Source organism: Xiphias gladius, chromosome 19 (genome assembly GCF_016859285.1).
Source record: "Xiphias gladius isolate SHS-SW01 ecotype Sanya breed wild chromosome 19, ASM1685928v1, whole genome shotgun sequence".
Taxonomy (NCBI): domain Eukaryota; kingdom Metazoa; phylum Chordata; class Actinopteri; order Istiophoriformes; family Xiphiidae; genus Xiphias; species Xiphias gladius.
The window spans coordinates 26,805,253-26,829,173 of record NC_053418.1 but is presented as its reverse complement, the minus strand read 5'-3'; the positions used below and the strand labels follow the sequence as shown (position 1 = coordinate 26,829,173).

Genomic DNA, 23,921 nt, shown 5'->3' with positions numbered 1-23,921 from the left:
AGCAGTTCGTGGTTGGTTATAGTTAGTTAAAATTATTAATAAATAATTTCTGAATATTTTGTTCCATTTACGCTTAATGTCACAATTTCCAGTTTGAGAATGTATTTTTTCATTAATGCCAAAAACTTACTCAAATGCCTACTTTTAACAAACCAGCATTATTGCATATACTGTGTTAAGCCAATTTAAACTGATTTCAAGCTGAATTCTCTGTGTGTTTTTGTCTTGTTCTTCCCAAATAAAGCTGGTCTTTACATTTATACAATTATAAATTCCCAGTGTAATTACTGAAACAAACTCATAAAACAAGATAAAATGGGTGAAATATCTTAAATAAATAAATATCTGGGCTTACCTTAACTATACTGTATCCAGCAATATTCCAGTGACAGATGCAGTGAGCAGTATTTTGGTGTTGTTCCTACCATTCCCAGTGTCAGCTGACGACAGACAGGTATGAGGAGGAAGAGAAATAAGAGGGGAGGAGGAAAGACAGCTGATACCTCTGTCTACTAACAGTTAGAAAGAAATAGCCACTTGACCAACACTGAAGAGGATGGGCATCCACACTTGGCAATAACAGTAAAAAAGAGCTGCTGAGAACATTTTTCAGAAAACAAATATGAGATGAATTTATCACCAGTTTATCCGAATCCTTTACTTCCTCTGATTACACACAAGTATTTTTAATACATTTACTAAAAATTTCTAAAAACAAATTTTCACTTTGTTATTATGGGTTACTGAGTGTAGATTGATAGGTAAGAAAGGCAAGGTTATCCATTTACAATTAAAATCTACAACACAGTAAAGTGAGCAAAAAGTGAAGGGGTCTGAATACGTTCTGAAGCCACTGTATATACACACACTCATTTGGCAGTTTATTAGGAACACCTGGCTAAAACTAATGCAGTCTAATACGACAGTCCTGCAGGTTGTGGTGCACTTGATTTGTAATGCGCTATATGGACAAGTGTTTGTATTATTTTGTCCACAACACGCACGGGATTAGGAACGGCATTCGTATCTTGGTTTTTAACGTCCAAAATGTTTACGAAGTTTGAAGTATTCACATAAATTTGTTGTAGAGAAAGACAAAAAAATCCATTACCACATGAGTTAAATCACAATAGAAACGTTTACTGAAAAAAAACACAAAATCAGACACAGGACCAAGAAGAACATTTGCCCTTTACTTGCATTTTTCTATTTCTTCAGACGAAGATTTTGATTAGCAAAATAAAAGCAGAATTTGCTTAACATTACTATTTAAATTATCAACTACAGGGCTGTTTGTCCCAATGATGGCTCATGAATTTAATGATTAGGACAAATAGCTTGACATTCAGAGAGAAAACAAAAGCACCTACACAGACAATTAGAGGAAAAGAGAAAAAACAGTCAACATTGGACTCTGTCTACAAAACGTCAAGAACCAGCTGATAGAGTTGTAACTCTAAGCAAGAACATGAAGTGGTTTTCATTATAGTTAACTACTGATTGATATGGCTTCAAACAGCTATGAGAACCAAAATGACAATACAACTACATGAAAATCTCCCTAGTAGTTAACAGCCCTACAAATATTTCACTGTTACAAAGAAGTGAATTTCATTTGCTTCATTAAAAGCTTTCTGAATCAATGCTGCACTGTATTGTACTGCTTTAGAGTTGCTATTTTCTATCCGTATCATTGTGTGCCCTCTTACCTACTAATTTAACCTGCTTGCTGTGTTGTGTGGGCTTTAACTTCGTGAGTGCGTGTCACCTAGGGAGATTTTCATGACATGTAGAATTTTATTGCGTACTCCACAGATAAACATACAGATTAAACCTGACGGCAGTTTTTCATCAAATGGGGTTTTACAGTTTTGGCCTCTGGATTTTTTTCCCTCCTGGTGTGAACACGAGATATGTTTAGAAAAATACAAAATGTCACACAGGAGAGGCCTGCAGTCACAAAACACACTGACAGAGAAGTGCAGATCTAACTTTCAGTTTAAAACATCCCTGGAATCTGACTTGGTTTGCCTTCAGTTGACGTTTGCACTATAAATGTACTTCTGCAGAGGGAAAACCCACCCATTTATGAGGACTACATGAAGTGACTACAGGCCGTTTTTAATGGAAGACACTTTGAAGTGTCACATTAAGAAAAGCATAGGTTTGAATAATAAAATGAAGGATGGATGAATTCCATTTAGCTGCTTCACTTTCAGGGTCCTGGTACTGTGCATGCTGGCTCTCTGTCACACTTTCCTGACTTACTGGGACACTTGACTAGAACTGAGCCACCTCTTCGTTCTGAGTAACACCTGTGCTTTTCCTTCTTTGACAAGTCAAAATGTCCGCTGGGAAAAAGCCTATTTGAATAACCCCGTGTGTTCAATAGATTTGGCTGTGTCACCTGTCTATCGCAGTTCAGAAGTCCATTGTAAATGATTCAGGGGTGCAGTGCTTGAATCGGTCTGTTCTTGAGCAGAGTCTTTTCCAATATTGGTTTTAAGCTGTTTTACCGACATTTTTTTGTTTTTTACAAGCATATTTTAAAACCATGTTTGCAGCTTATTTATGACACTGATATTTTTGATACCTTTGGCTGTACTTTACTCATTTTAATTACTTCAGGTCGCACCCTGTCCCATCTATATATATATTAGCAGGAGGAAAACCAGGAAAAATGCAGCATTCCCTCTTGTGCTTCAGAAAAAATGGTTTTACTGTTTGTACGTAAAGGAAAATGTTACAAATGAAATGCATCATAAAAGTGATGCATTTCATTTTGGAAGCACGGCTTGCAGATTTTAACTGTAGTAGTGGTACAGGATGCTGCAACACATCCTTTTTTCTGGTGTGTGTGTGTCTGCATTGGAGAAGCACAGAGAGAAGATGACAACAGACTGACAGACAGAGCGGAGCAAAAGTGTTTGTGCTTTACAAACAGTCAAATGTTCAGCAGTGGACCCGACTTATTTATTAGGATGCATTCGATTCAGTTCAGTCGGACCTTGGCTGGATTCCTTTTAAATATGTGGACACATTGCTCTGTAATGATCTGTCCTTTCATTTGGCTGCTCCACTGTTACTTTGCCTGTCTGCAGTCTTTTGTCATGCACATGCATACCTGGTTACCTGCTTGCGTGGCAGAGAAATCAGCATTCTCTGCAAATCTAACTGAGGAAATCAGTTTAACCTGATCCTCCTCCAGAATCACAGAAACAAAGTTTCTCATTTACATGACAGTTAAGAATTCAGCTTACAGGAGAAAGATGACTGGAACCCGCTTACTTAATTGTACACACCACTGATTGGCACCGAAAGTCAGTGGATCGTCTCTCAGCCGCGAAGGAACCGCAGTGCGACAGAGCTGCATCCACTGGACACTAGGGGTGAAGCACCGACTTGTATATTTGCAGAAAAAGCCCTGCATCGTTTTAACAGCTATATTACAGGTTACACAACTAAACAGTAAACAGCATTCATATTCACATACTCTTCAGTTCACTCAAACTCACATTTGACAGCATAATCCTGCATATGGCTATTAAATTCACAGTGCATCCTAGATCAAAATTCCAAAACAAAATGATCACAAATGAATTAGTTTATAACATAATGAAATATTTCTATTGCCAGGGTCTGATGAAATTCAGTGCCACAGAAAAAGTTAGGGAATTTGTTACATGAAGGCTGGCGCTAAAAATGATATCTGGTGCACAACAGTGACAAGTCGATCTTGGATAAACCAACAACACCAGCTTATCATAACTGAGAACTTTTAGTAACTTCAGAAAGTGACGTGATGAAGCCAAATCATTTGAGATGTAAAATGGAAAATAAAAGGGGAACCTGCAGAAAGGGCTGGAACATCAAGTGAGACCTTGTCTTTATAGGTCCTAGCTAGGCACTTCAAAAGCACTGGTAACTCGAATCACCTCTTTAACGTTTACTATAGAGCGTGATGTATCACTGTATCATGCATTTAAAAACACCTACCATAAATCTACTTGTCACATGAGCTGATGTAAGTGCTTTGCTGGCTTATAAGGTGCTCTTATTTGCATGGAAGAGCTCAATACAATTTGACTTCAGTGCAGCAAGGGGTCTGCACGTTGGCAGCATCAAGTGGCCGTAAGAGGTAACTAAACTTCAGTACCACAAAATCCTGTAACATGGTGTCAGTAAACTACAAACAGCATCTGATTTTACATTGATTCTGATGTTTTTGTTCGTCTGAAATCTACAGTGTGTCAGTTAGTGCGATGGGATGCTGCATACCCACTGTGCTTTAAGTCGAGATGAGCGTATTTTAACACAAAATATTCTACAAGAGCAGCTTTATGTGATCTATCTTCCATAACACACACACACACAAAAAAAAAAAAAAAAAAAAAAAAAAGTATTTCACAGCTAGCTCACCTGTTCATGATCTCTTCACCTGTTCATCTCGGCTGTTTATGTTCTCTTGGCTCAGGGCTTCAGGCCCATGAGGTTGTTCATTCAGTTCATTTAGTTGTATGGTTTCAGTAAAGCTATGGCAGTCTTTGCATTGTTGTAATGTATGTCGATTACGAACCATACATTCTGAAAACCTACGTGGATCAATTGGTCTCTGATCAATAGAAGCGTTTACGTCTGTTTTCCGTCCAGCGCCCGTAAGCCATCAGTCCTACCACTGCCAGCACACCCAGGCCCAGGGCAGAGAAGAGGAGGGTGAAGAAGAACTGGACTCCACTCATCCCTACCTCCTGGACATCCACTGCGAAGCACAAGGATGACAGATTCATTATCAATACAGATGAGGGTTCACAGCAGTGTCCAGTTTAAGTTTATACAACCACATCAAGAGGAGGGATTTCTCCCCCAGAAGTCAATAATCAAATTCAGTTGTGTTGCACTCAGCTGCCTTCAGCAAATGAAATTTGGTAATGCCACCATGTATATCATTGCAGAGCAAGATAAACTGTCTGTGACAGTGTGTTTCCCCTAAAGGAAATGTAACCATCCTATTTTCTCAATCAGCTTTTTGAGAAAAAAGGTTTTCAGGGCTTTTAATGAGAATCAGCTTCTTCTGAGCATGTCCTACATGAACACAACAATTTCTCCCAAAGTGAGTGCAGTTTTGGTTCTTTCCTGTGAGAGGCTTTCTGTATTTGCTTTTTTGTCTGAGCTCTTCTCACCGGTTTAAAGCGTGCCGAACTCGAAAGGAAAAAAGGTGTCATGCATTTCTGTGGCCCAACCAGGATTTTGCAACATTTGAATTAAAATCTGATGAGGGTTGGTCGTCCAGTCACAGTAAATCACTTCTGATTAAACCGCAGCTTTGCAGACCTCGTTCGTGATTGTTGCACATTTAGCGATGAATGTTTGATATTATAGACAAATACTCTTTTCAAGGCTTTTAATAAGAAAAGATCCCTTTTCTGTTATAAAAACACATTTTTAGAGTTATTACATATGTTCTGGTTATTACTAGATACTAAATTGTTCTGTTTTAACAAGAAACTGTTCTTGTCATATATCTTGTCATCCTTTTTATCTCACAGCATTTTATCTTGTTACATCACAAAACGCTGCTGTTGTTTCACAAAATCAACATCTCATTAAGACAAACATTGCTGGTTATAAGTTGGTATGTTTTATGAAAAGAAAATTCCATATGTTGTTAAAACAAGAAAAAGATCCAGTCACTGTCTAAAGAGAAAACATTGTAGTCTACATCAGCTAGAAAATTTGACCATGACTGGTTAAAATGGTTTGTATCATGCTTGGGATGAGACACTGCAAAAGTATCATCCATCCATTCATCCTTAATCTATAATCAGCCTGTCCTGTGCAGGGTCATGGGATTTGCTGGTGCGTTTTGCAGCTCACTCTGTTTTTGTCACCTGCTGTTTTCTAGATCAAGAGTGAACATTCAATCGCAACCTTTACGCCAACATAGATATAAAGGCTCAGAAAGAAATGGAAGTTGAATTATCTATAATTCTGCGACAACGGGGCAAAATCCATCTGCTGAGAAGATGTAAAAACAAGAACATGCACATGATCATTGACCAAATATAAAATATCCACAAACTATCAAGTAAGCCAGGAAAGGACTGAGAGTTGAGGCAAGGTGGCCGTGGTGCAACTACCTTGGAACTGTTCCATGTCGTCCACTCTGGGAATGGTGACCTCATCCTCTTCTTCCTTCTCCTCCTCAGGGGTCCTCTCTACTGTCAGCTGATACAACTTCATGGAGATGATGTCATGGTTATCTGGAGCAACATGCACAAGTGAGTAATTAACACTTGAAGAGAGAACTCACACAAACCACTTGTGCCATTTCAGTGTTTCTACTGACATTTTAGCCTCTGTGGAGTTTGGGAGGGAAGCTAATTTTCCATCTCATCAGTCATCTTACTGGAATTGTTTTTGCTGTGGTGCTTGGAACCCAATTTCCCTAAAGATATAATTGAAGTTAAACTGAGGTTCCCAGTGGTCAAGCAGCCTTTGGATGATTCTTCATACCTGATAGGTCTCCTGTGGCGGAGGAGGCACCAAAGAAGTAGCCTGTAGGTAGCCGCAGTCCCGTGATGTCAACACAGTGTTTCCATTCCTGCTTGCCATCCACATCCACCATGAGCTGGAGAGCAGATTAACGGTCAGCATGAGTCACTGATGAAGGATAGAAAAATGCTAGGAATTGTCTTTATAAATTTTTTTTTTCAATTTTTAGTATTTCATAGGTATAATTTCAGAGCTGTCAATGGTTATGCCTTAACCTCAAAAGATTTGTCAACAATTAATATCATCATCATCATCATCATCCTCCACCTGGGTTTTAACTCTATCACTTTTCCATGATGAAAAAATTCAACATCTTATGGGCCTCTCAGTAATTGTCATTATTTTACATTATGACAAGACTATGAAACATTTAAAGAAGAATTACAATGCTGGAGTGCCTTCAGGATTAGTCTCTGACTATCCTTGAGTGGCCCAGCCAAAGCCCAGACTTAAACCCCATAGAACATCTGTAGAGAGACCTGAGGATGGCAGTTCACAGATGCTTCCCATCCAATCTGACAGAGCTTGACAGGATCTGCCAGGAAGAATGAAACTGCCCAAATCCAGGTGTGCTAAACTCATAGAGACTTACCCAAGAAGACTGGAAGCTGTAACTGCTGCCAAAGGGGCTTCTACAAAAATACTGAATTAAGGGTTTGAAAATGTGATGAGTTTTTAATTTTAAATAAATTAGCACACTTCTAAAAACAAGTTTTTTACTTTGTCATTATGATTTATGGAGGGTAGATTGATGGGCAATAATGGGAATTTTACTCAATTAAAAAATTAAATCTACAGCAAAATAAAGTGTGTAAAAAGTGAAGGGGTCTGAATATTTTTGAAGCCATCCACACCTTAATTAGAGTTTCGTACCATGAGTCTGTTTTTGGAGTATCTGATGAGGAGCAACGTGTCGGAGACTGAGTTGCGTGCCATAGCGGTGCACCCCCCAAGTTCAGTGGTCCGTCCATCATGATCGTGATCATATGACAGAGTCCCATTCCCCAGCATCACTGATATATACGGGAAAGCCCTCTGTGCGGAAGACAGGGGAGACACAAGATAGACACCTTCAAATGCAGATCCACAAACATACACAATCACTCTGATGTTTCAGTTATAGTATCACAATCACAACAAACACCACTGATGAATCAAAACAGGTGGATGTAATGAAATGGCACGAAATGGCGGATATTTTAAGACGGAGGGACATTCAGTAGCTTAGCTCATGGAATAAACAGCAGTTTCTGATGCTACCTGAGTTCCAGGTTGTGTTTTCTTCACATTCAAATGAGATGCAGGAAGAGAAAAATGACACATTTTTGAAATCAGTATAATTAATGTACATAAAGAGGCCACTCACGACTGGCAGGCTGTACTCTGGCACTCTTTAAATTGTGTCACACAATCAGATCTGGCTGGATGGCGTGTAATCACCAAGCAGGAAGACATAATCGAGCACAAACAAATAAATGTGCTATTAACACTTTTGACATGTCCATCTTCCTCAGTAAAGACAAACATGCCAGGATAGAACGCAACAGAGTCTTTAATTAAACAGAAATACCAACAAGTACAATACCACAGTCATGAAACAGAGTCTTCCAACTGTTACTCACATCATGGCTCTTGTCAGCATTGGGGTAAGTGTCCACAAATATTCCTAGTCCAATGAACTGGTTCATGTTACCAAACACAGGACCTGCAAATAAACAGCGAGGTACATCAGGCCATTTCTCACAAACAGGCTTACAACAAACAGCACAGATTGTCTGGGCTGTTTTTTTTTGTGCTTTTCGAGCTTCACCACAAATATGCAGCAACAATCCCAAGTCCAGTTAAGACAGGAATGATATTACAGGGGCCGTGGATAATAGAGCTTAAACAATTAGTCAATTAAATGATCAACAGAAAATTACTCAACAAATTTGACAATACATTAATCATTAGGTAATTTTTAAGCAAAAATGCCAAAGAATGAATTGGTTTCAGCTTTTCAAATTGAGAATTTGAAAGTTTTCTTAGTCTTCTATGAAAGTAAACTGAGTATTTTTGAGCTTTTGACTGTGGTTTGGACAAAAAAAACAAACAAAAAAAAAAACAACCCTTTAAATATGTCAGCAATCAGTGATCTATCAGGGTTAGCAAAGTCTTTTTCTATTTCTGCTTCTTCGCTGAACTGAGCTGATGAAACTCAATAAATGTAAACGCAGCTCTGTGTATAAAAGCTCAGAGAAAATAACAAATACAAAATACAAAGTGTAACTCTGGACTGGACTTAAATTACAAGACAAGCAGTGAGTTTGTTCAAAACAGTTGGTAATTGAGGCTGTAATTTAACTGAGGTGGGGGGTTTAAAATTAAAGACATATGCACTCCAAATGGGATTAAAATCACTGACCTATGCAGGTTATACTGAGCTCACCACCTCCTTCAGGCTGTCTTATTTAGACATTGTATCTTGTGTATTTGCAATGTGTAGATATAGAAAACTGAAATATTGTTGCTTTAGAAGCAGTTAGCGTTTGTGCATGATGTAAAGGTATGAAACGGATGTATTAGTCACATCTTCTGACTGACTTTGAGACAGCAAAGTAAGATGACAAACAGGTGCATTTCCCAAAATGTTGGATTATTCCTTTAAAACTGTAAACCTTAACATCTTTGTTGAGCACTGAGATGAATCAACTCTTAATTCTTGGCTTTGTTAAATATGGTCCTGGAATACTGGGGTCTATCCTGTTTTTTCACATTACATTAAATCATTTGTAGCATCTAGTTTGTTTCCAGTGTATAAGACACCTGTAGAGTCTCTTCCTACCATTCTGCATGCGATCTCTGGTTAACCAGATGGCCAGTCCATCCCCGTTCAAATTCTTCTTTCCCAGGCCATGGATTTTAAAGTGCACCTTGAGCTCCCAATCCCGCAATAACAAAGGCTAGAAAGCAACAGAAATGAAGACAAACAGGTTATTCTGGCGCTGTGCTTTGTTCGGTATGCATTTTTTCAGCAGAATTGAGTAACATACGATCCTTTTGAAACAGACTTAATCAGTCTAATCTTTGTGTCAGTAAACATACTCTGTCAAGGTCTGTTTTATATTCATAAAATGCCCACATAATGAGCAATTACCAAATCAAAGTCATGCTACGTGGTCCTGTTAATGTGTACTTTTCTGTCAATTTCAGAATAACTGTGAGGGGTTAAGGTGTCAACAAACAAGGCAGAGCGTATGTGTAGGTTTTGCAGTTTGTTGCAATAGACTTACAATTCGACTCCACACTGCTCCCTGTCTGCTCTGCAGGTCTGGGGTCAGCCTCACATGGTCAGGTGTAACCACGGCAGTGCCCATCAGGTCCCATTGTGAAGAACTGGAGAAGCCCAAACCTGCAAAACAGGCTGCTTGTTGTCCAAACTCCCCTCAAAAATCTCTGAATTTTATTTTATTTTACTTACCGGTAAAATAGGCATCCACCAAACTCCAACGGCGGATTGTTTAAACACTGGGTTATTATGGTTCATTTGGTATAGCCCACGAGTGATCCGTCACATAAACATAAGAATATTTGTGCTTAACTGCCTTTAACAACTGGATGGTGGTAAAGGATGACGGCGGTTGCAATTTTACTGCAATTACTTCAGGCTGGTGGAACATGAAGTGTGGGGAGCACAAACCCAACAAAAGTATAACCCTTTTAATTTAACGTGAACTTATGCATGTCACGTAATATGCCTCTAGCCCCGTTCTAGACAGTCTCGCTCCCCGAGAACATCGACGGGAAGCGGCTCTGAGCTGCTCTTTAACGGAGCTGGGGGGTTAATCCGACCCACATTTGCAAAACTACCCAGTTAGTTCTCATCCTAAATGTCTTTTCCGCTGCTAAACCAAAAAAACTGTTTGAAAACACTCTTTGTAAAGCATAATTCTTGCCTTTATGTCATTTGTCGACATTTTGTTTTCAAGTGTGTAATATGCTCATTGTTGCCTCTTGTGGCCGTTGGGGTAAAAAACAGCCCCTACAACAGCGGTTCTCAACAGTCACATAGCAGCGGGCCTCCAGCCTCAGGGGGCAGTCCTGAGTCAACGGCCGCTTGGTGCCCCAGAACGGGGCGAAGAAGGAGCCGAGCACGAAAACAAGACTCGGACAACCCACACAAAAGGTAGGATTTATGCTTCACTGGAAGTTTTTTCAAATATTTTTTTTTACTTTTACAAGAGAATAGACTTTAAAAAATGAGGGCTAACCGGTTGGTTTTGCAATTGTACGTCTGGTTAACCACTCCACCTCCGTTAAAGAGCAGCGCACAACCGCTACCCGGCTCTCTCCTACGGGGGCTTCCGGGGTCGTCAGTGGATGAGAAAGTCCCGAACGGGGCTACCTATGAGAGTTGCACTTGTCGGAGCCAACTTTGTCCTCGCTGAGAGGAGACAGTTGACTTCGCCAGTTCAAGTTACGTTATTGTAAGACAGACTTTATTAACCATACTGGCTAACTGTTATTCTCTGTCATCATTTACTATCATTTTCCTGTATTGTGACATTAACTAAGATGTGAAACTACAAGTGCCAGAGAGGCACAACGTTTCTCTTAGTTAAATATTATCCTCAGCAGCTAATGTTAGAACAACACCAGTTATCCGAGAATTGGGCTAAATTGAGCGAAATACTTATAAACGATTGGATGAATTGCTATTTTTGGTTGATGTTAACCTAGTTTAGCTCAGTTACACTTGTTAGCTAACGTTAAAGTAACCTTTAGTTGACAGTTAACGTAACCTACCGCGGTATGGCTTTGCCAGAGAATATTCCCGCTTCAAAAACTCCTCCATAAAGTCCTGGTCGTTTGCCAACGACTGGCTCATCAAAATACAAACGGCAAAAAACAAACATGTTAAGTCACGGATGTTTTTAAAATGAAACATTGGATATAAATACCAAAAGCCTCTCATTCGATCCGGACTTGACTTGGATACAGAGGTAACCATCTTTACACTCCCACTACTACTGCTGCTGCTACTTCTTCTTCTTCTTCTTCGCCTCTTTTTTTTTTCTTCTTCTTGATGTTTTATGGCGGTTGGCAAAAAACGAAATGCTGCATTACCGCCACAGACTGGTATGGAGTGTGGATCGAGATCGTAATTCTAAACCATTATTATTATTATTGTTATTATTGTTGTTGTTGTTGTTACTATACATAAATAAAACGATCAAACAAAGATTTGTTTTTCTCTTAGTTTTTCTAAGAGAATAAAAAAAGCATTCTTCTCATGAACCTTTCTGCAGCATATCACATAAATAAAAGTTCACTTTTATTTCTCTGAATATGTAAATTAGATCTTTCCTTTCATATTCAAATTTTTTGATAGCAAAGTATAACATGTTCTATGGTCTCTTATTCTCCACAAAGTCACACTGTCCTGTGTTATCTTTTCCAATTTTGAGTAGCATGTTTTTGAGTCCCGTATGAGCAAATCTGAATCTGGATATTATTGCCTCTTTTTCTTCTGTTTCTTTTCATACATTCAATTTCTCCAACTTTCATTTGAATTCTATAAACTCCACTCATCCCATTATCTCTTCCTCCCAGTTTAGTGTGTTCCAGTCTAATCCTACTAATCAGAGTTTCTTTTCTCCTGTTTTTCCCCAGTGAATGTCCCGTTCCTACTTCCTGCTGGATCTGATATAAATGCCTTGCTTTAAGATCTTCATCCCATAACCCCTGAATGAGCTGGTACCCATAAAAACTATCCATCCATTCCTAACCTGATAATTCTATATGAGGATTACAATACTTCATAAAGAATATCCTGCAAAAAACTTGAGGAGATATTATTGAGACTCACCAGGGCTTCACTAGAGTCTGAGCATACTAGAACTGGCATGGGTTTGAGTTCTTCTATCCACTGTAGAGCTGTGAAATAGCCATTATTGCTACTGAACATACTGCTATATGGTCAGTAGTTCTCTTCTCAACTTCAAACTTCAACTCTGGAACATAAACTAGTTTTACCATTGTCAGGGCTTTTAGAGCCGTCAGTAAATATATGTATACAATGTCAATACCTATCATGTAGTATAGTGATACATGTAAGCCTGCATATTGTTTCTGCTCGAATGTACTTTATCAAATAAAGCAAAGCCTATTGAGGAAGCAACCATGTTTGAAAAGCTGACATTAAAACAGTTTGACTTATGTTTTAATTATTGATACTTAATTATGTAACGATATCTGAAATAACCACACGGAAACATTGATTTTTTAAAATTTAATTCCTTTCCCAAAATATATTTATGGCCTATTTCATAGGTTGTAAATCATTTTGTCCCTGCAGATTTGCCCAGTAATTGGCCATCAGTTGTTTCCTTCTTAGATGAAGGGGCATTTCCCCAACTTCTGCCTGAATTGTTGACAGTGGCGTTGACTTGACTGCCCCACAACATAACCGTAATGTTTGAGCCTAACTTCTGGCTAGCATTTTCAAGATGTACATGCTGCTGATCCAAAGGCAATAAAACCGTAGTCTAGAACTGACCTAATTAAGGCAATATAAATATTTGTTAAAGTACATTTCTCAGCTTCACATGCAGTGCCTGTCAAGCGTTTCATAATATTCAAGACTTTTTCACATTTATCATCTATTTTGACAATATGAGTTTTCTGTACGACCAACTCATCAAACAATAAGAATTTAAAGGTTTTCATTTTTCATTTTTCTTGATCATACAGTTTCAAACAAACATCTTCTATGATTTTCTTCCTAGTAAAAAAGATATTTTTCTACTTATAATTTAAATCCCCCAATCTGAGACCAAATTTCAGCTTCCTAGACTTGCTTCACAAAAAACTCTAAGCTCCTACCTATTTACCAGATTGCCCTATCATCTGCAAAAAGAGACTCGCCAACATCTGGACCCACTTGTTCATATATATATAATTTATCATAATTGAAAATGACATTTGAATAATTACAATTACATTACGAAAATGAATTCCCAACACAAGCTCAAATAGAGCTACCAAATAAGAAATCCTTTGCTACCACTAACCATATTTTATCTAGTTTTATCAGAAGACCTTCCTTCCATGTCTTATGCCTTTTCTACTTAAAAGAAAACTGCCACAACACGCTCTTTATTCGCTTGGGCTTTGCTAAGATGCGATTCCAGAAGTACTGTGCCCTCATCTAAATCCACTCTGACGCAAAGTGGATAAGTCATGGTTGGGTGGACCGCAACTGTGGGGCCAGCCCTGTAAACGTGAATGTCTGTGGTTGACTTTCTGACTGATGAAGTTACATGATTGGTCGGCCTGCCGAGTGTTTAAGTTTCCTGATGAGCTGTTGATCTTTCAAAATGAATGGGCAATTGGCAAAAACAGTTTCTGTAGCATTGTCGGGGTGTTTACAGGCAGTGTTGCCAACTTAAGTGCCTTTGTCGATAGATTTACTGACTTTTCAAACCCCTTTAATGAGTTTTCTTCACAAAAGCACCTATGACAAATCTAGTGAATTTTTGGACAAACCCGAGCTACTTTCTGTAGAAGAGTGTTGACAGTATTTCCCAGCGAGCGTGAGATCTGGTTTTCCCTCTGCCGGCACATCTCTATATGCGTCTCATTCAGTTGACGGCAGCTGCCAGACGTGAATCAGCTTCTAACTATCTCTTTAGTGATCATTTTACAAGTAAATAAAGCTGAAATCACAGCACAGCTGTTGTCTTTATGTATATGGTGATTTTTGTCAAAAGACGTCGCAGTTATAAAATCAGGATTTAAGTAGCGCATAGCAGCAGCTTGGAATTAACTCTGAAGTGACTGCTGGTTAACATGTGATCTTAATGGGCTGTGTTTCGGTCACTATTTCATACTTGTTCCGTTGTCTGACAACAGAAACAGAAAAACATGTAAATGAGAACAGCTTTATTGGGAATTCAGCTGTATTAAATTACTGTATATGTGAGCCCAGAGAAAAGGAGAGAAGCAAACAGACAAAGGGCTGAAACCACCTCACACTAGGCAGAATGCAAATACGACACAATGACGTCATGAATATGCTAAGTAGTGTATTACATCATCTAGCGATATTTAGCAATTTTTTGAGAAGACTAGCTACTTTCCATTGAAAGTAGTTGTTCACAGCAGTACCACAACAGTTTTAAACTACATTCTCAATTTTGCACATTGACCATACAGGGTCCAGCCATATACTAGGTTTGGACCTAGTCTTGTTTTCTGTGGTCTTGCATACAGTATGTTCGATGTCGGAGCTATAGGCCTATGATTATCTGGTAGCGTCTTTCCCAGATTTTTTTGATTGGAACAATCACAGCTTAATTGTCGCTTCCCTTCCTCCCAGTTCCTATTATATAGCTATAATAGACCTGCCTGTACAAAATCACTCACATTGGGTAACATTATACAGCAAAAATGATTTTTTACAGAAGCACTCATTACAGTGGCTTTACTTACACTTACTACACTAGTATACTATATTACTATACTATACTATACTATACTATGCTACAGTAAACTATACTATAATATAAAATATACTACACTGTACTTTACTAAACTATACTGTACTATACTTTACTATGCTATACTACACTATACTATACTATACAAATACTTTACTATACTCTTTACTATACTATACTATACTATACTATACTATACTAAACAATACTGTACCATACTGTACTATACTACTCCACTATATTTTCACATTGCATAGTCGTTTGCTTTTCATTGTCAACATTGTCAACTGATTATGTTGTTAAAGGGCCTGTGAACATGAATGCTCGATAGAGTTAAATAGTTGATTAAATGTGGAGAAATCTAATATCATGCCCAGCATGATTTCCTCGTAGGGTGTATTTTCTACATGAACACTTTGGGTGCTTTTTTAGGACTGGTAGTGAAATAATCTTAACAGTTAATTGAAGAGAATTTTTGGCCATCAAACTCTCCAATCTTTCTAAAATATGAAGGAGGGTGAGGTGTGCAAGTAGTAAAATAACCCAGAAATTAAGGCGTGCCATGTCCAGATGCCAGATAGTGTTACAAACTCCATATGATGGATAAGCATGGAGACAGTGTGTCTGTGACCAAGCACTGTGTGACCCTGGAGGATTGTCTGCTCACTGGCTGTGCTGTTTGCACTGATAATGGCTATCAGGCATGTGAAGCCTCTGGAGTAAACTGCATATTATACTCATATTATGGATTATAACCATTATGAAAAAGAGAGGAGTCACAGATTATTATGCAATCAGGACATCTCCTCGAGATTTAAATGTCATTCATCAGGTGTGCTTGTCCTGCTATGAGCGGAACATCTGTCACGTGTTGACGCTGAGGAGTGCGACCTCTCTGGTCCGCTTGAGCAGACAACTTCATACTGCAGCATCATCGGCATCTTCACAGCTTCACGTGTTTGAGAAGGAAACTCTACATCTGTGGTACATTATCAAAAACAATGATAAATGCATTTCCTAATGCCATGATATTACTTAACACAACTGGTACATGTAGCATCAGACCTGGGATTCATGTGTGATTCTTATAGTTTACCTATATCAATGGGTATTTTTGGAGGATTATTACGTTGTTTTGTTTTCTGTGATGAATATGTGTATGAAATATTTATTTTTTGTATGGTGGGGTATCATGAGATTGATGTTAAATGGCAACTACATTGGTCGAAGTAATATTCAGATCTTTTGTTTGTTTAAGCATCAAAATATATTCAAATTATAATATAGTTGTATTTTAATATAATGTATTTTAATTATTGGTATATGTTTTGTCATTCATCTGAATCTGCAAACTTACCAATAACTCCAGCTGTCTGGTAAATGGGTACCACTTTCTGATAAGGCATCAATTATAAATGGTTTATAAGCCATTAATGGCTTTATTAATGGTTAGTAAATCACTTACTATTGCTTTATAGATCTGTTTAAAGCCTTTAATAAGAATAACCTTTTGGGTCGCCAGGTTGTGGAAAATCCTACTCCTGCAGGACACTCTGCTTGTATTTGTAGCGAGTTCCTATATTCATTAGAGAGACATTTGACCTCTTATCTTCTGGAATGGGCTGCAGGACCAAAATCCATTCATAAGCTGCGTAAGTATTCCATCCAACCGTAGCGCATATTTTCACCAAAAAGAAAATGAGAATTTAAGCACTTTGCCATCCACTGCTGCTATGTGAATATTAGGAGTTGGCTCATCGAGACCAAAATCTGATGGGACTAATTCTCCAGGTCGGTGCCATTACAACCACTGCAGAAGAATTAGAAGCGCACCAATCAAACTTGGAAGTACGACCTTTATATTTGTGTCGTGTATTAATATAAGGAACAATAACAGTTTCATTGTCACTATTTCCGCTCTCTTCAGTGGACGTTTAGATCGCATGCTTTGTGTGCGTCATGATTTATTCACTAAGCCTGTTTCCATTGCACTTTCTCGCATTTTCATTTTTATCAATATGGCAACTTCAGCATCACATTGATATTTGCAATTTGATTTTGAAAGTCAAAATTTGGGTCAATAGCACAGTATCGTCCCTCACAATGTTGGAAAGAGAAAAAAAAGGGCAACCAGATGTTTAAGAGACAAAATTGATGACAGTTTATAAGATCATGGTCTTATAAAAATTAAAAAAAAATTGAATAACACATCAGTTTGTGTGTGTGCATCTGTGTTTGCGTGTACTGGCACTGTTTTTCAAACATGCAGTTTTCAAACTACAATAATCCTGCTAATTCTCATCCAACTAATTTGGCTCTTTCAGCACAGGTTGAGGACTAATTTTTTTAATGCTGGATTATCTCAAATAACAGCGCTCTCTTATTTTGAAATAAAAGCAAAATGAGCAAAGAGTAGAAACAATGATTAGCAGTCATATGATAAGCTGAGTGCTGACCATGTGATTGTAGGTTTGTTGGGAACCCTCCCAGCATGCACTGGAGCTACAGATTAATGCACATAAATCTCATTTTATGCGTATTCTTGCATTTTTATGAATGTGTGTTTGTACTCCAGTGTTTCCACTCTATTATCAGTGTTAAACTTCTGATGTTACCAGTTAACAGGATTCTCATAAAATATTCCAATCATCATACTCAGACCACATATATGTTAATATTCACATCTCAATATTTACTCCTCAGTCGTATTCTGTACATATTCTGATGCCTTAAAAACAAATTTAATAAACAAAGTACGTGTAAGTGTAAGTTACAAACTGCTTTCGCAATGTGTATTTATATTTACAAAGCAGCTTACTGCAAAATAATAGTCTAAAAATAAGTTGGGACTCTCAGAGAAACAGAAAAACTAAACAAAACTGAACGAAAACAATGAACTAGCCATTCTTAACAACAATAACAAAATTCTCTTAATAGATTTATCATGTGTGCTCAGCACAGCAGTAAAATCCTACCAAACCAGAGGAGAGTTTGGCAGAAAAAAGGCAGACTATATCAAATCTTTCCATTTCCCTCCCAAGGTTCATGGGGCCACTCCTGAGTTGTTTAGGCAAAACAAGCAGAGGTCATTTTCTTCTATTTTATCGATGCTGAATCTCCCACTAAATGAAGAAAACTGTCCCCGTTCCCCATGGCCAGCAAAAACACTTCAAGCTTTATTCCAGCACTGTATCACATCTCTGGTTGCTTAGGTTCCAGGACTGCTGAAGAAATAATAACAGATAACTGACACCATTTATGTAACAGAATCATAAAGTGACAGAGTGTTAGCCTGTCGATATGACTGCTGATTCCTGCTGCCTTAGTATTAATGTTTGATTTGGATTTGGATTTAAATACTCACGTCATTTCCAGGTTGTTCTTTTTTTTAGTTTTGCTACTGTCATAATGCAAAATACATATGAGCTAGTAGTTTTGTGTATTGACTGTAAAAGTACAAACTATAGGCAGCATCAACACATTTAGAAGAGTCAAGTAAAAATAGATCGATATCATGAGTTATGATCTTTGTGTAGCCTTCAGCTTAATATTTTAGACAATGATGCATACTGTTTTACTTCCACTGGACAGCGTGACTGTGTGAGGCAAGAGTTGCTCTGTGACCGCAAGAGGGCTCTTTAAAGGTGGAGGCCTTTTCTCCTCCAGAATCCCCTGAAGCAGACATCAGTTTGGTGGAGTACCGCGGTGGTCCCGACCGTATCCTAAGCCTCAGTAATGCCTGAAGCCAGAGCTCTCGGAGCTGAGCGTATAGTTAGAATGGCACTCTCTGAAAAATGCCGATTGCAAGTGCACATAGCAGTGTGTTGCTGTCAAGGGACCTGCTGCCGAGCCAAATTAGGTGGTGCTGCTACAGCCGCCAAAAACACACGCCCAAGCATTGCATCAAATATATCTGTATATATTTGAAAATGAGCGCAGTTTCACAGACTCCCACTGAAGGAAGGGTGCTGGGGCAGGTGGGTCACCCACCTCTAATTAGAGGGTGTTAACATTTTTTAATATAAATTTCATGATGTAAATAAGTCCCAAACGGTTGACTCTATGTTAGCATTGGCCTTGCAAGGTTCAGTATGTTTAAAAACAGTAGAAGGCTCGTTGAGCCATTTTCAAACCATGAAATGCTGATTTTTATAACTTTGGTGAGAAATGTTAATATCATCAGCAGCACTGATGTGTTTCATCACAGTACAGTCGTATCATTTAGATTCCAGCTCAGAAAACATGGTTAAGTGTACAGTACGTCTTTAAGCTTATGGAACTGTCGCGGTTTGATCAGGTTTAAGCGCAAAAACTACTTGGTTAGGTTTAGGATCAGGAAAGATTGTGGTTTGGGTTAAAATAAGTTTTTCCTTAAGGTTCGAGGACCTTTATTGTCAGAGTTATAATAATACACATGCAGTTAAGGTTGTGGAATGATGGTGGAAATACTATGATATGACTCAGTTTCACACAGGAAACGAACAGCAGTCTCCTGAGTGACAGTCATCTGCGTTTTGCTGACCCATCCATCCACCCTAACCTCCTCCTGACATGGACATCGTCGCTCTGTATACTACATCTCGTAATAAGATACTGACGACCTATGGGCTCAGTCTTTTTTCTTTTTTCTTTTTTTTTTTTACAGGAGGACAGTCTTTAAATTAGTGTTTACCCGGTCAACAGTGAGCTAATACCACAGGAGAAATCAAGGAGGGAGGACCGACTGAAGGACCTGCAGCTCTTATGGTATCACTGATGGGAAATAAGCTTCAGTGATTTTTTCTTAATCCGATCATAAGTAAGTAATATATGTATAACAATATATCATTTAAACTTAGTTTACCATCTTGTCTAACAGTGTATATATGGCATTTAGATGTATATATCAAGTTATATGCTCTGAATATGATGATTAATTGTCAGCAAATCCTACTGTCTCTGCTTTCTTATTAAGGAACTAACTGTAAATTCCTCAGTAAAAACTCAGAATGCACTTTTTAGCTCTGTATAATGACGCTTTACTTTACTCTAGGGGGCACAAAGAGACTGAGCCTCGGCCAGATAATCATGACAGGAGGGATGAGGGATTACTTCCGGTGGTGCTGCTCAGCTGGCAACCCGGGCTCTAGTGCTGCTGTGGAGGGAATTGTTATCTGACTTCACCTCACTGTTGCATCTAGCTCTATGAATTATGGGTTTATCCTTTCAATTCTGATTTTTAAAAATGTTTATGTATTTATCCGTATGTTTTATGTCACAGGGAATGTGACATCTTTTTTATTTTACAGTATGTAAATTATTATTGTGTCTTTGGTGTACTACTGTACTCTTTTGTCGGCTACGTATTATATTTATGTTGATTGCAGCTGTGTGCGGCACTATTGCCCGAATCAAATTTCCCCTCGGGGACAATAAAGTTTATCTTATCTTATCTTAACTACTCAGTATGATCTGTCACTTTCCTTGTGTGGGGGGGGCACAAAAAGAGTAAGGAATGATTGAGTGGTTAGTAATAACTAACTAATGCTCAATGGCTGGTTCAGAGTTAATCAGGAACTATTCAAGAAGAAAGTGGGCACTATTCTGATTTACAGATCTTATGAACTAATCATTACCTAATGATTCATTAATAGGAGTTGGAGAGTATATGTTCTGATGTAATCAAACACCAGGTACCATCAGCATTTTGATAGTGAGAAACGCAGGTAGCTAATCAGTCATTTTATGGCTTTCGCTTCCGAGCACTGCATTTTGTCATGTTTTGCCTCAGCAAAGAAAACATCTAGTGATGGCGTCTGGATCAGCAATAAATTATGTTAGACCCAGCTGTTTTGCTGTGTCTTCCTGCTCGCTCAGCCGGCATTGTTGTATCTCATAAAAGAACGGTGCTCAGTTCGATTAGTGGATGGAGCCTAGTATTGACATGAGATGCTGCTGGACATGGGCCAGGACCCTGGGGAGGAATAGTGCAGTAATGCAGGATGTTTTGGGTGATGATACTGCTCCTTGGAGACACACAAAGAGACAGTGGGAATAAGAGAGCAAACATGAAGGCCTTTATGATCCAGCAGTAACTTGGGGCCCTTAGTATTTCCTGTATATGTCCCCTGGGAAGATATTATTCACTCGAAATGAGAAAGCTACAGAATCCAAATTGAAACCTGAAACATCAGCGTCTAGCACCTCTCCTGACACCCACGCATCACCATTTGTGCATCCTGTAATCCACAGCGGAGACTGACACACACAGCACAGGGCTGTCTGCAGGGCCATAAATTCTGCCTCAGCGGAGGATTGCTGGGCATGCTGCGTGCAGTTGCCCCCCGCTGTGGCAGACTTGCACTGTAATCCCCGTTTTCAAGGTCGAGCGATATTTTGATATCCATTGGTCACAGTCAGATTCAGTGCTCATCTTTATTAAAGCTGTCCACACCTGTTCTAGTGTAGACAAATGGGAATGAATGTTTCCTAGGGGAAGAGAAGGCATCACTTTGTGTTATGATTTCAGCAATGCAACTCATGTATGCTGTAAAGGTTTGGAAATGAAGGAACAACATGGTATAGCTACAGTTCACTACATAGATAAAACGGTATCTATGTTGATAGCCATGGGATGGCTACAGCTTTGGCCTTTGCTGCGATTATGGCTGTAGTCATGACAGTTATTTTGACTGTTACGATGACCAAAACTGCGACCAGTGTTGGGCAGTAATATGTAGACTTAATGACGCTTGCCTACTTCAACATTTTGGGGTTAGCTTGTCCACTGCCTGAGAGTTAGATGGATGGTTTGTTGTCAGCTGCTCAGTTGATGCTCCGTGGACAGACCAGTCTGGGATGTGCTAGCTTGGCACAGGGACTAAAGGTTGGAGGAAAGCTGTGTGCCTCTACCAAAAGCAACGCCAGTGTTGTCTTATTTAGCCTCCATGTTGTGTCCTCTTAGCTAGCTTGCTAGCGTTATCCACTGGTGAGCCTGCATTCAGGATTCATCTGGTTATCTTGGAGGGTGGATGAACTCTGCAGCTTTACTGTGAGGATGTAACTATAGTGCTGTGTACAATCACCAAGGCTAACGCTAAGCTAACTAGTGATTGTTTTATATTCTTGTTTTATATTTCTACATGTGTTGAATAGAGACTACAGTATGTGACGTGTGGCCGTGGAGGCTTTGGAGCTGAGTAAAGGCACCTTTGACAGAGTAGTGAGTAATGTAACCAATTACTTTTGCTGTTGATAATAATATTACATTAATTAAAATGTAATTACTTTTTCAGTTAGTAATATGATAAGGAGTAATTGATTACACTGTTCAAATAACTTGTCCACCACCGGCTGACATTTGTTAATAGTGGGTGTAACTCTGGCCACATACAGGGGTTGTGCAGGTGCAGTGAACTGAAATGGTTGTGCTGGCTGAACGTTGAGATGAAGCTAATCACTGAATTTAGGAGGTTAATCTCGAGTTCATGTGCCCAGACTGTACCCCTGAGAATGATGGTGATGGAGGTTTCAGGTCATGTTTGGACTAGCAGTATTATGATCATTTACTGTATGTCTGGGATCTGTGAGTCAGTCCAACTTACCTTTGCTTTTTGACCATATCATGGATTTCCAACAATCCAGCGGTGTGAAGTACTGATTTCCAGCAAATCAAAGTAGAAAATGTTAATGGATAAAATCACTGGACAGGGCTGTGTCTTTTTGCTTCGTCCAACAAATTAAATACCTATAACATGCAAAATTTACTAAACCCATAAATTATTATGCATTTTTGATATTAAAATGCTGCTTATATTTTGCTTATAATGTGACTAGTAATGGTTGTGAGATATGGTTGAAAGATTCACAGAAAAGCGAGTGATTAAAACTGGAATTTTAATCACCGTTTAGTCCCAGTGGCTTCACGTCGGTGTTGCTTCTTAAGGAAAGGATAAGAATAGTTCTTCAACCACTCATTGACGATACATACTGTTGTTTCACAATAGGAGCATGGGATGCAGTCGAGGGTAAATGCAAATACATTCAATGATATTTTTAGAATTTAGAATTAGTCTCAAACGTCCCTATGCATCAAATCTTTATGAGCACATGTTTTGCTGTAGAGTAACACAATTACTTCAAATTGATTTCTGTTTAAAAGTCGACAAAGCCTATTGATGATTCTGTTGATGTTTAGATACCATGACATCACCTGGGCGTGATCTATTAGCATTAATCATACGTTAGTTTCTTTGATAAATGGACGGTGTGTTGGGGATGAGTTTACATTGCATATACAGTATACAGTTAACCCGGCGTGTCCAGCCTTCTGACAAGCTCTTAGCGTGAAGCAGCGAATGATTAAATAATGAGGAGACCATAATGCTTCCTCTGGCAGGACAAGCCTCTGTTAAAACACAATCACTTACAGCAGACAGTAACTCCTCTTTGTCTGCTTAAAGAGTGCAGACATTAAGAACAGCCAAACACCTCGGGACATAAATATTCACGCTATTCAAATCAACAGGCCTGAGAGAATACTGTCAGAGCAGTCAGCAGGGTGAAATATAGTCGCTGCTCGTTTCAGACGCATTTTAATGGACTTTTCATTCACCCGGCTCTTTGTGCTGACAAAAAGGAAAACACATCTACTTAATTGAAACGCTCATTTCCTAACTATTTTGTCTTCAGCATTTGTTACCCACATGCATTCACTGTCAATATTTCCCAGCCGCAGTGATCACATGCTGAAGGTTGTTTTATGTTTGACACTTTGATTTATGATAAATACACATTCCTCTTTAAATAATGTGTTTTGGCACATGTTTGGGTTATTCTATACTGTTTGGCATAATGTCTACTGGCAGGAAAAATGAATGGTGCACCATTCTCCAGATTTTGACTCAGCTG

At 38.7% G+C, this 23,921-nt stretch overlaps 1 protein-coding gene and 1 long non-coding RNA gene across 12 annotated transcripts; one reads left to right on the top strand and one right to left on the bottom strand.

The window, feature by feature from the left end:
- Positions 1 to 363: 363 nt before the first annotated feature.
- Positions 364 to 11,580, bottom strand: lman2lb (lectin, mannose-binding 2-like b). 5 transcript variants are annotated; one of them, XM_040155197.1, is made up of 9 exons: positions 11,338 to 11,580; positions 9,825 to 9,943; positions 9,377 to 9,494; positions 8,175 to 8,257; positions 7,426 to 7,587; positions 6,514 to 6,628; positions 6,138 to 6,260; positions 4,420 to 4,759; positions 364 to 440 (listed from the first exon to the last, which is right to left on the bottom strand). In XM_040155197.1, exons 1-8 carry the CDS (start codon positions 11,540 to 11,542, stop codon positions 4,617 to 4,619), a joined length of 1,068 nt encoding a protein of 355 aa, XP_040011131.1. In that variant the 5' UTR covers positions 11,543 to 11,580; the 3' UTR covers positions 364 to 440; positions 4,420 to 4,616. The 5 variants fall into 5 exon arrangements, with proteins under 5 accessions (XP_040011131.1, XP_040011130.1, XP_040011133.1 ...); XM_040155196.1 differs by lacking the exon at positions 364 to 440 and adding an exon at positions 1,120 to 3,383; XM_040155199.1 differs by lacking the exon at positions 364 to 440 and adding an exon at positions 1,120 to 3,383 and having other exon boundaries at positions 11,493 to 11,572.
- On the top strand, positions 10,435 to 20,414 carry LOC120805205. Of its 7 annotated transcripts, none has more exons than XR_005709530.1 (6): positions 10,435 to 10,717; positions 15,865 to 16,016; positions 16,555 to 16,684; positions 16,779 to 16,880; positions 19,678 to 19,830; positions 20,065 to 20,414. It is a non-coding gene; the product is annotated as an uncharacterized LOC120805205 (long non-coding RNA). The 7 variants fall into 7 exon arrangements; XR_005709527.1 differs by lacking the exon at positions 15,865 to 16,016 and adding an exon at positions 12,205 to 12,288; XR_005709531.1 differs by lacking the exon at positions 10,435 to 10,717 and adding an exon at positions 10,739 to 11,018.
- Positions 20,415 to 23,921: the final 3,507 nt, after the last annotated feature.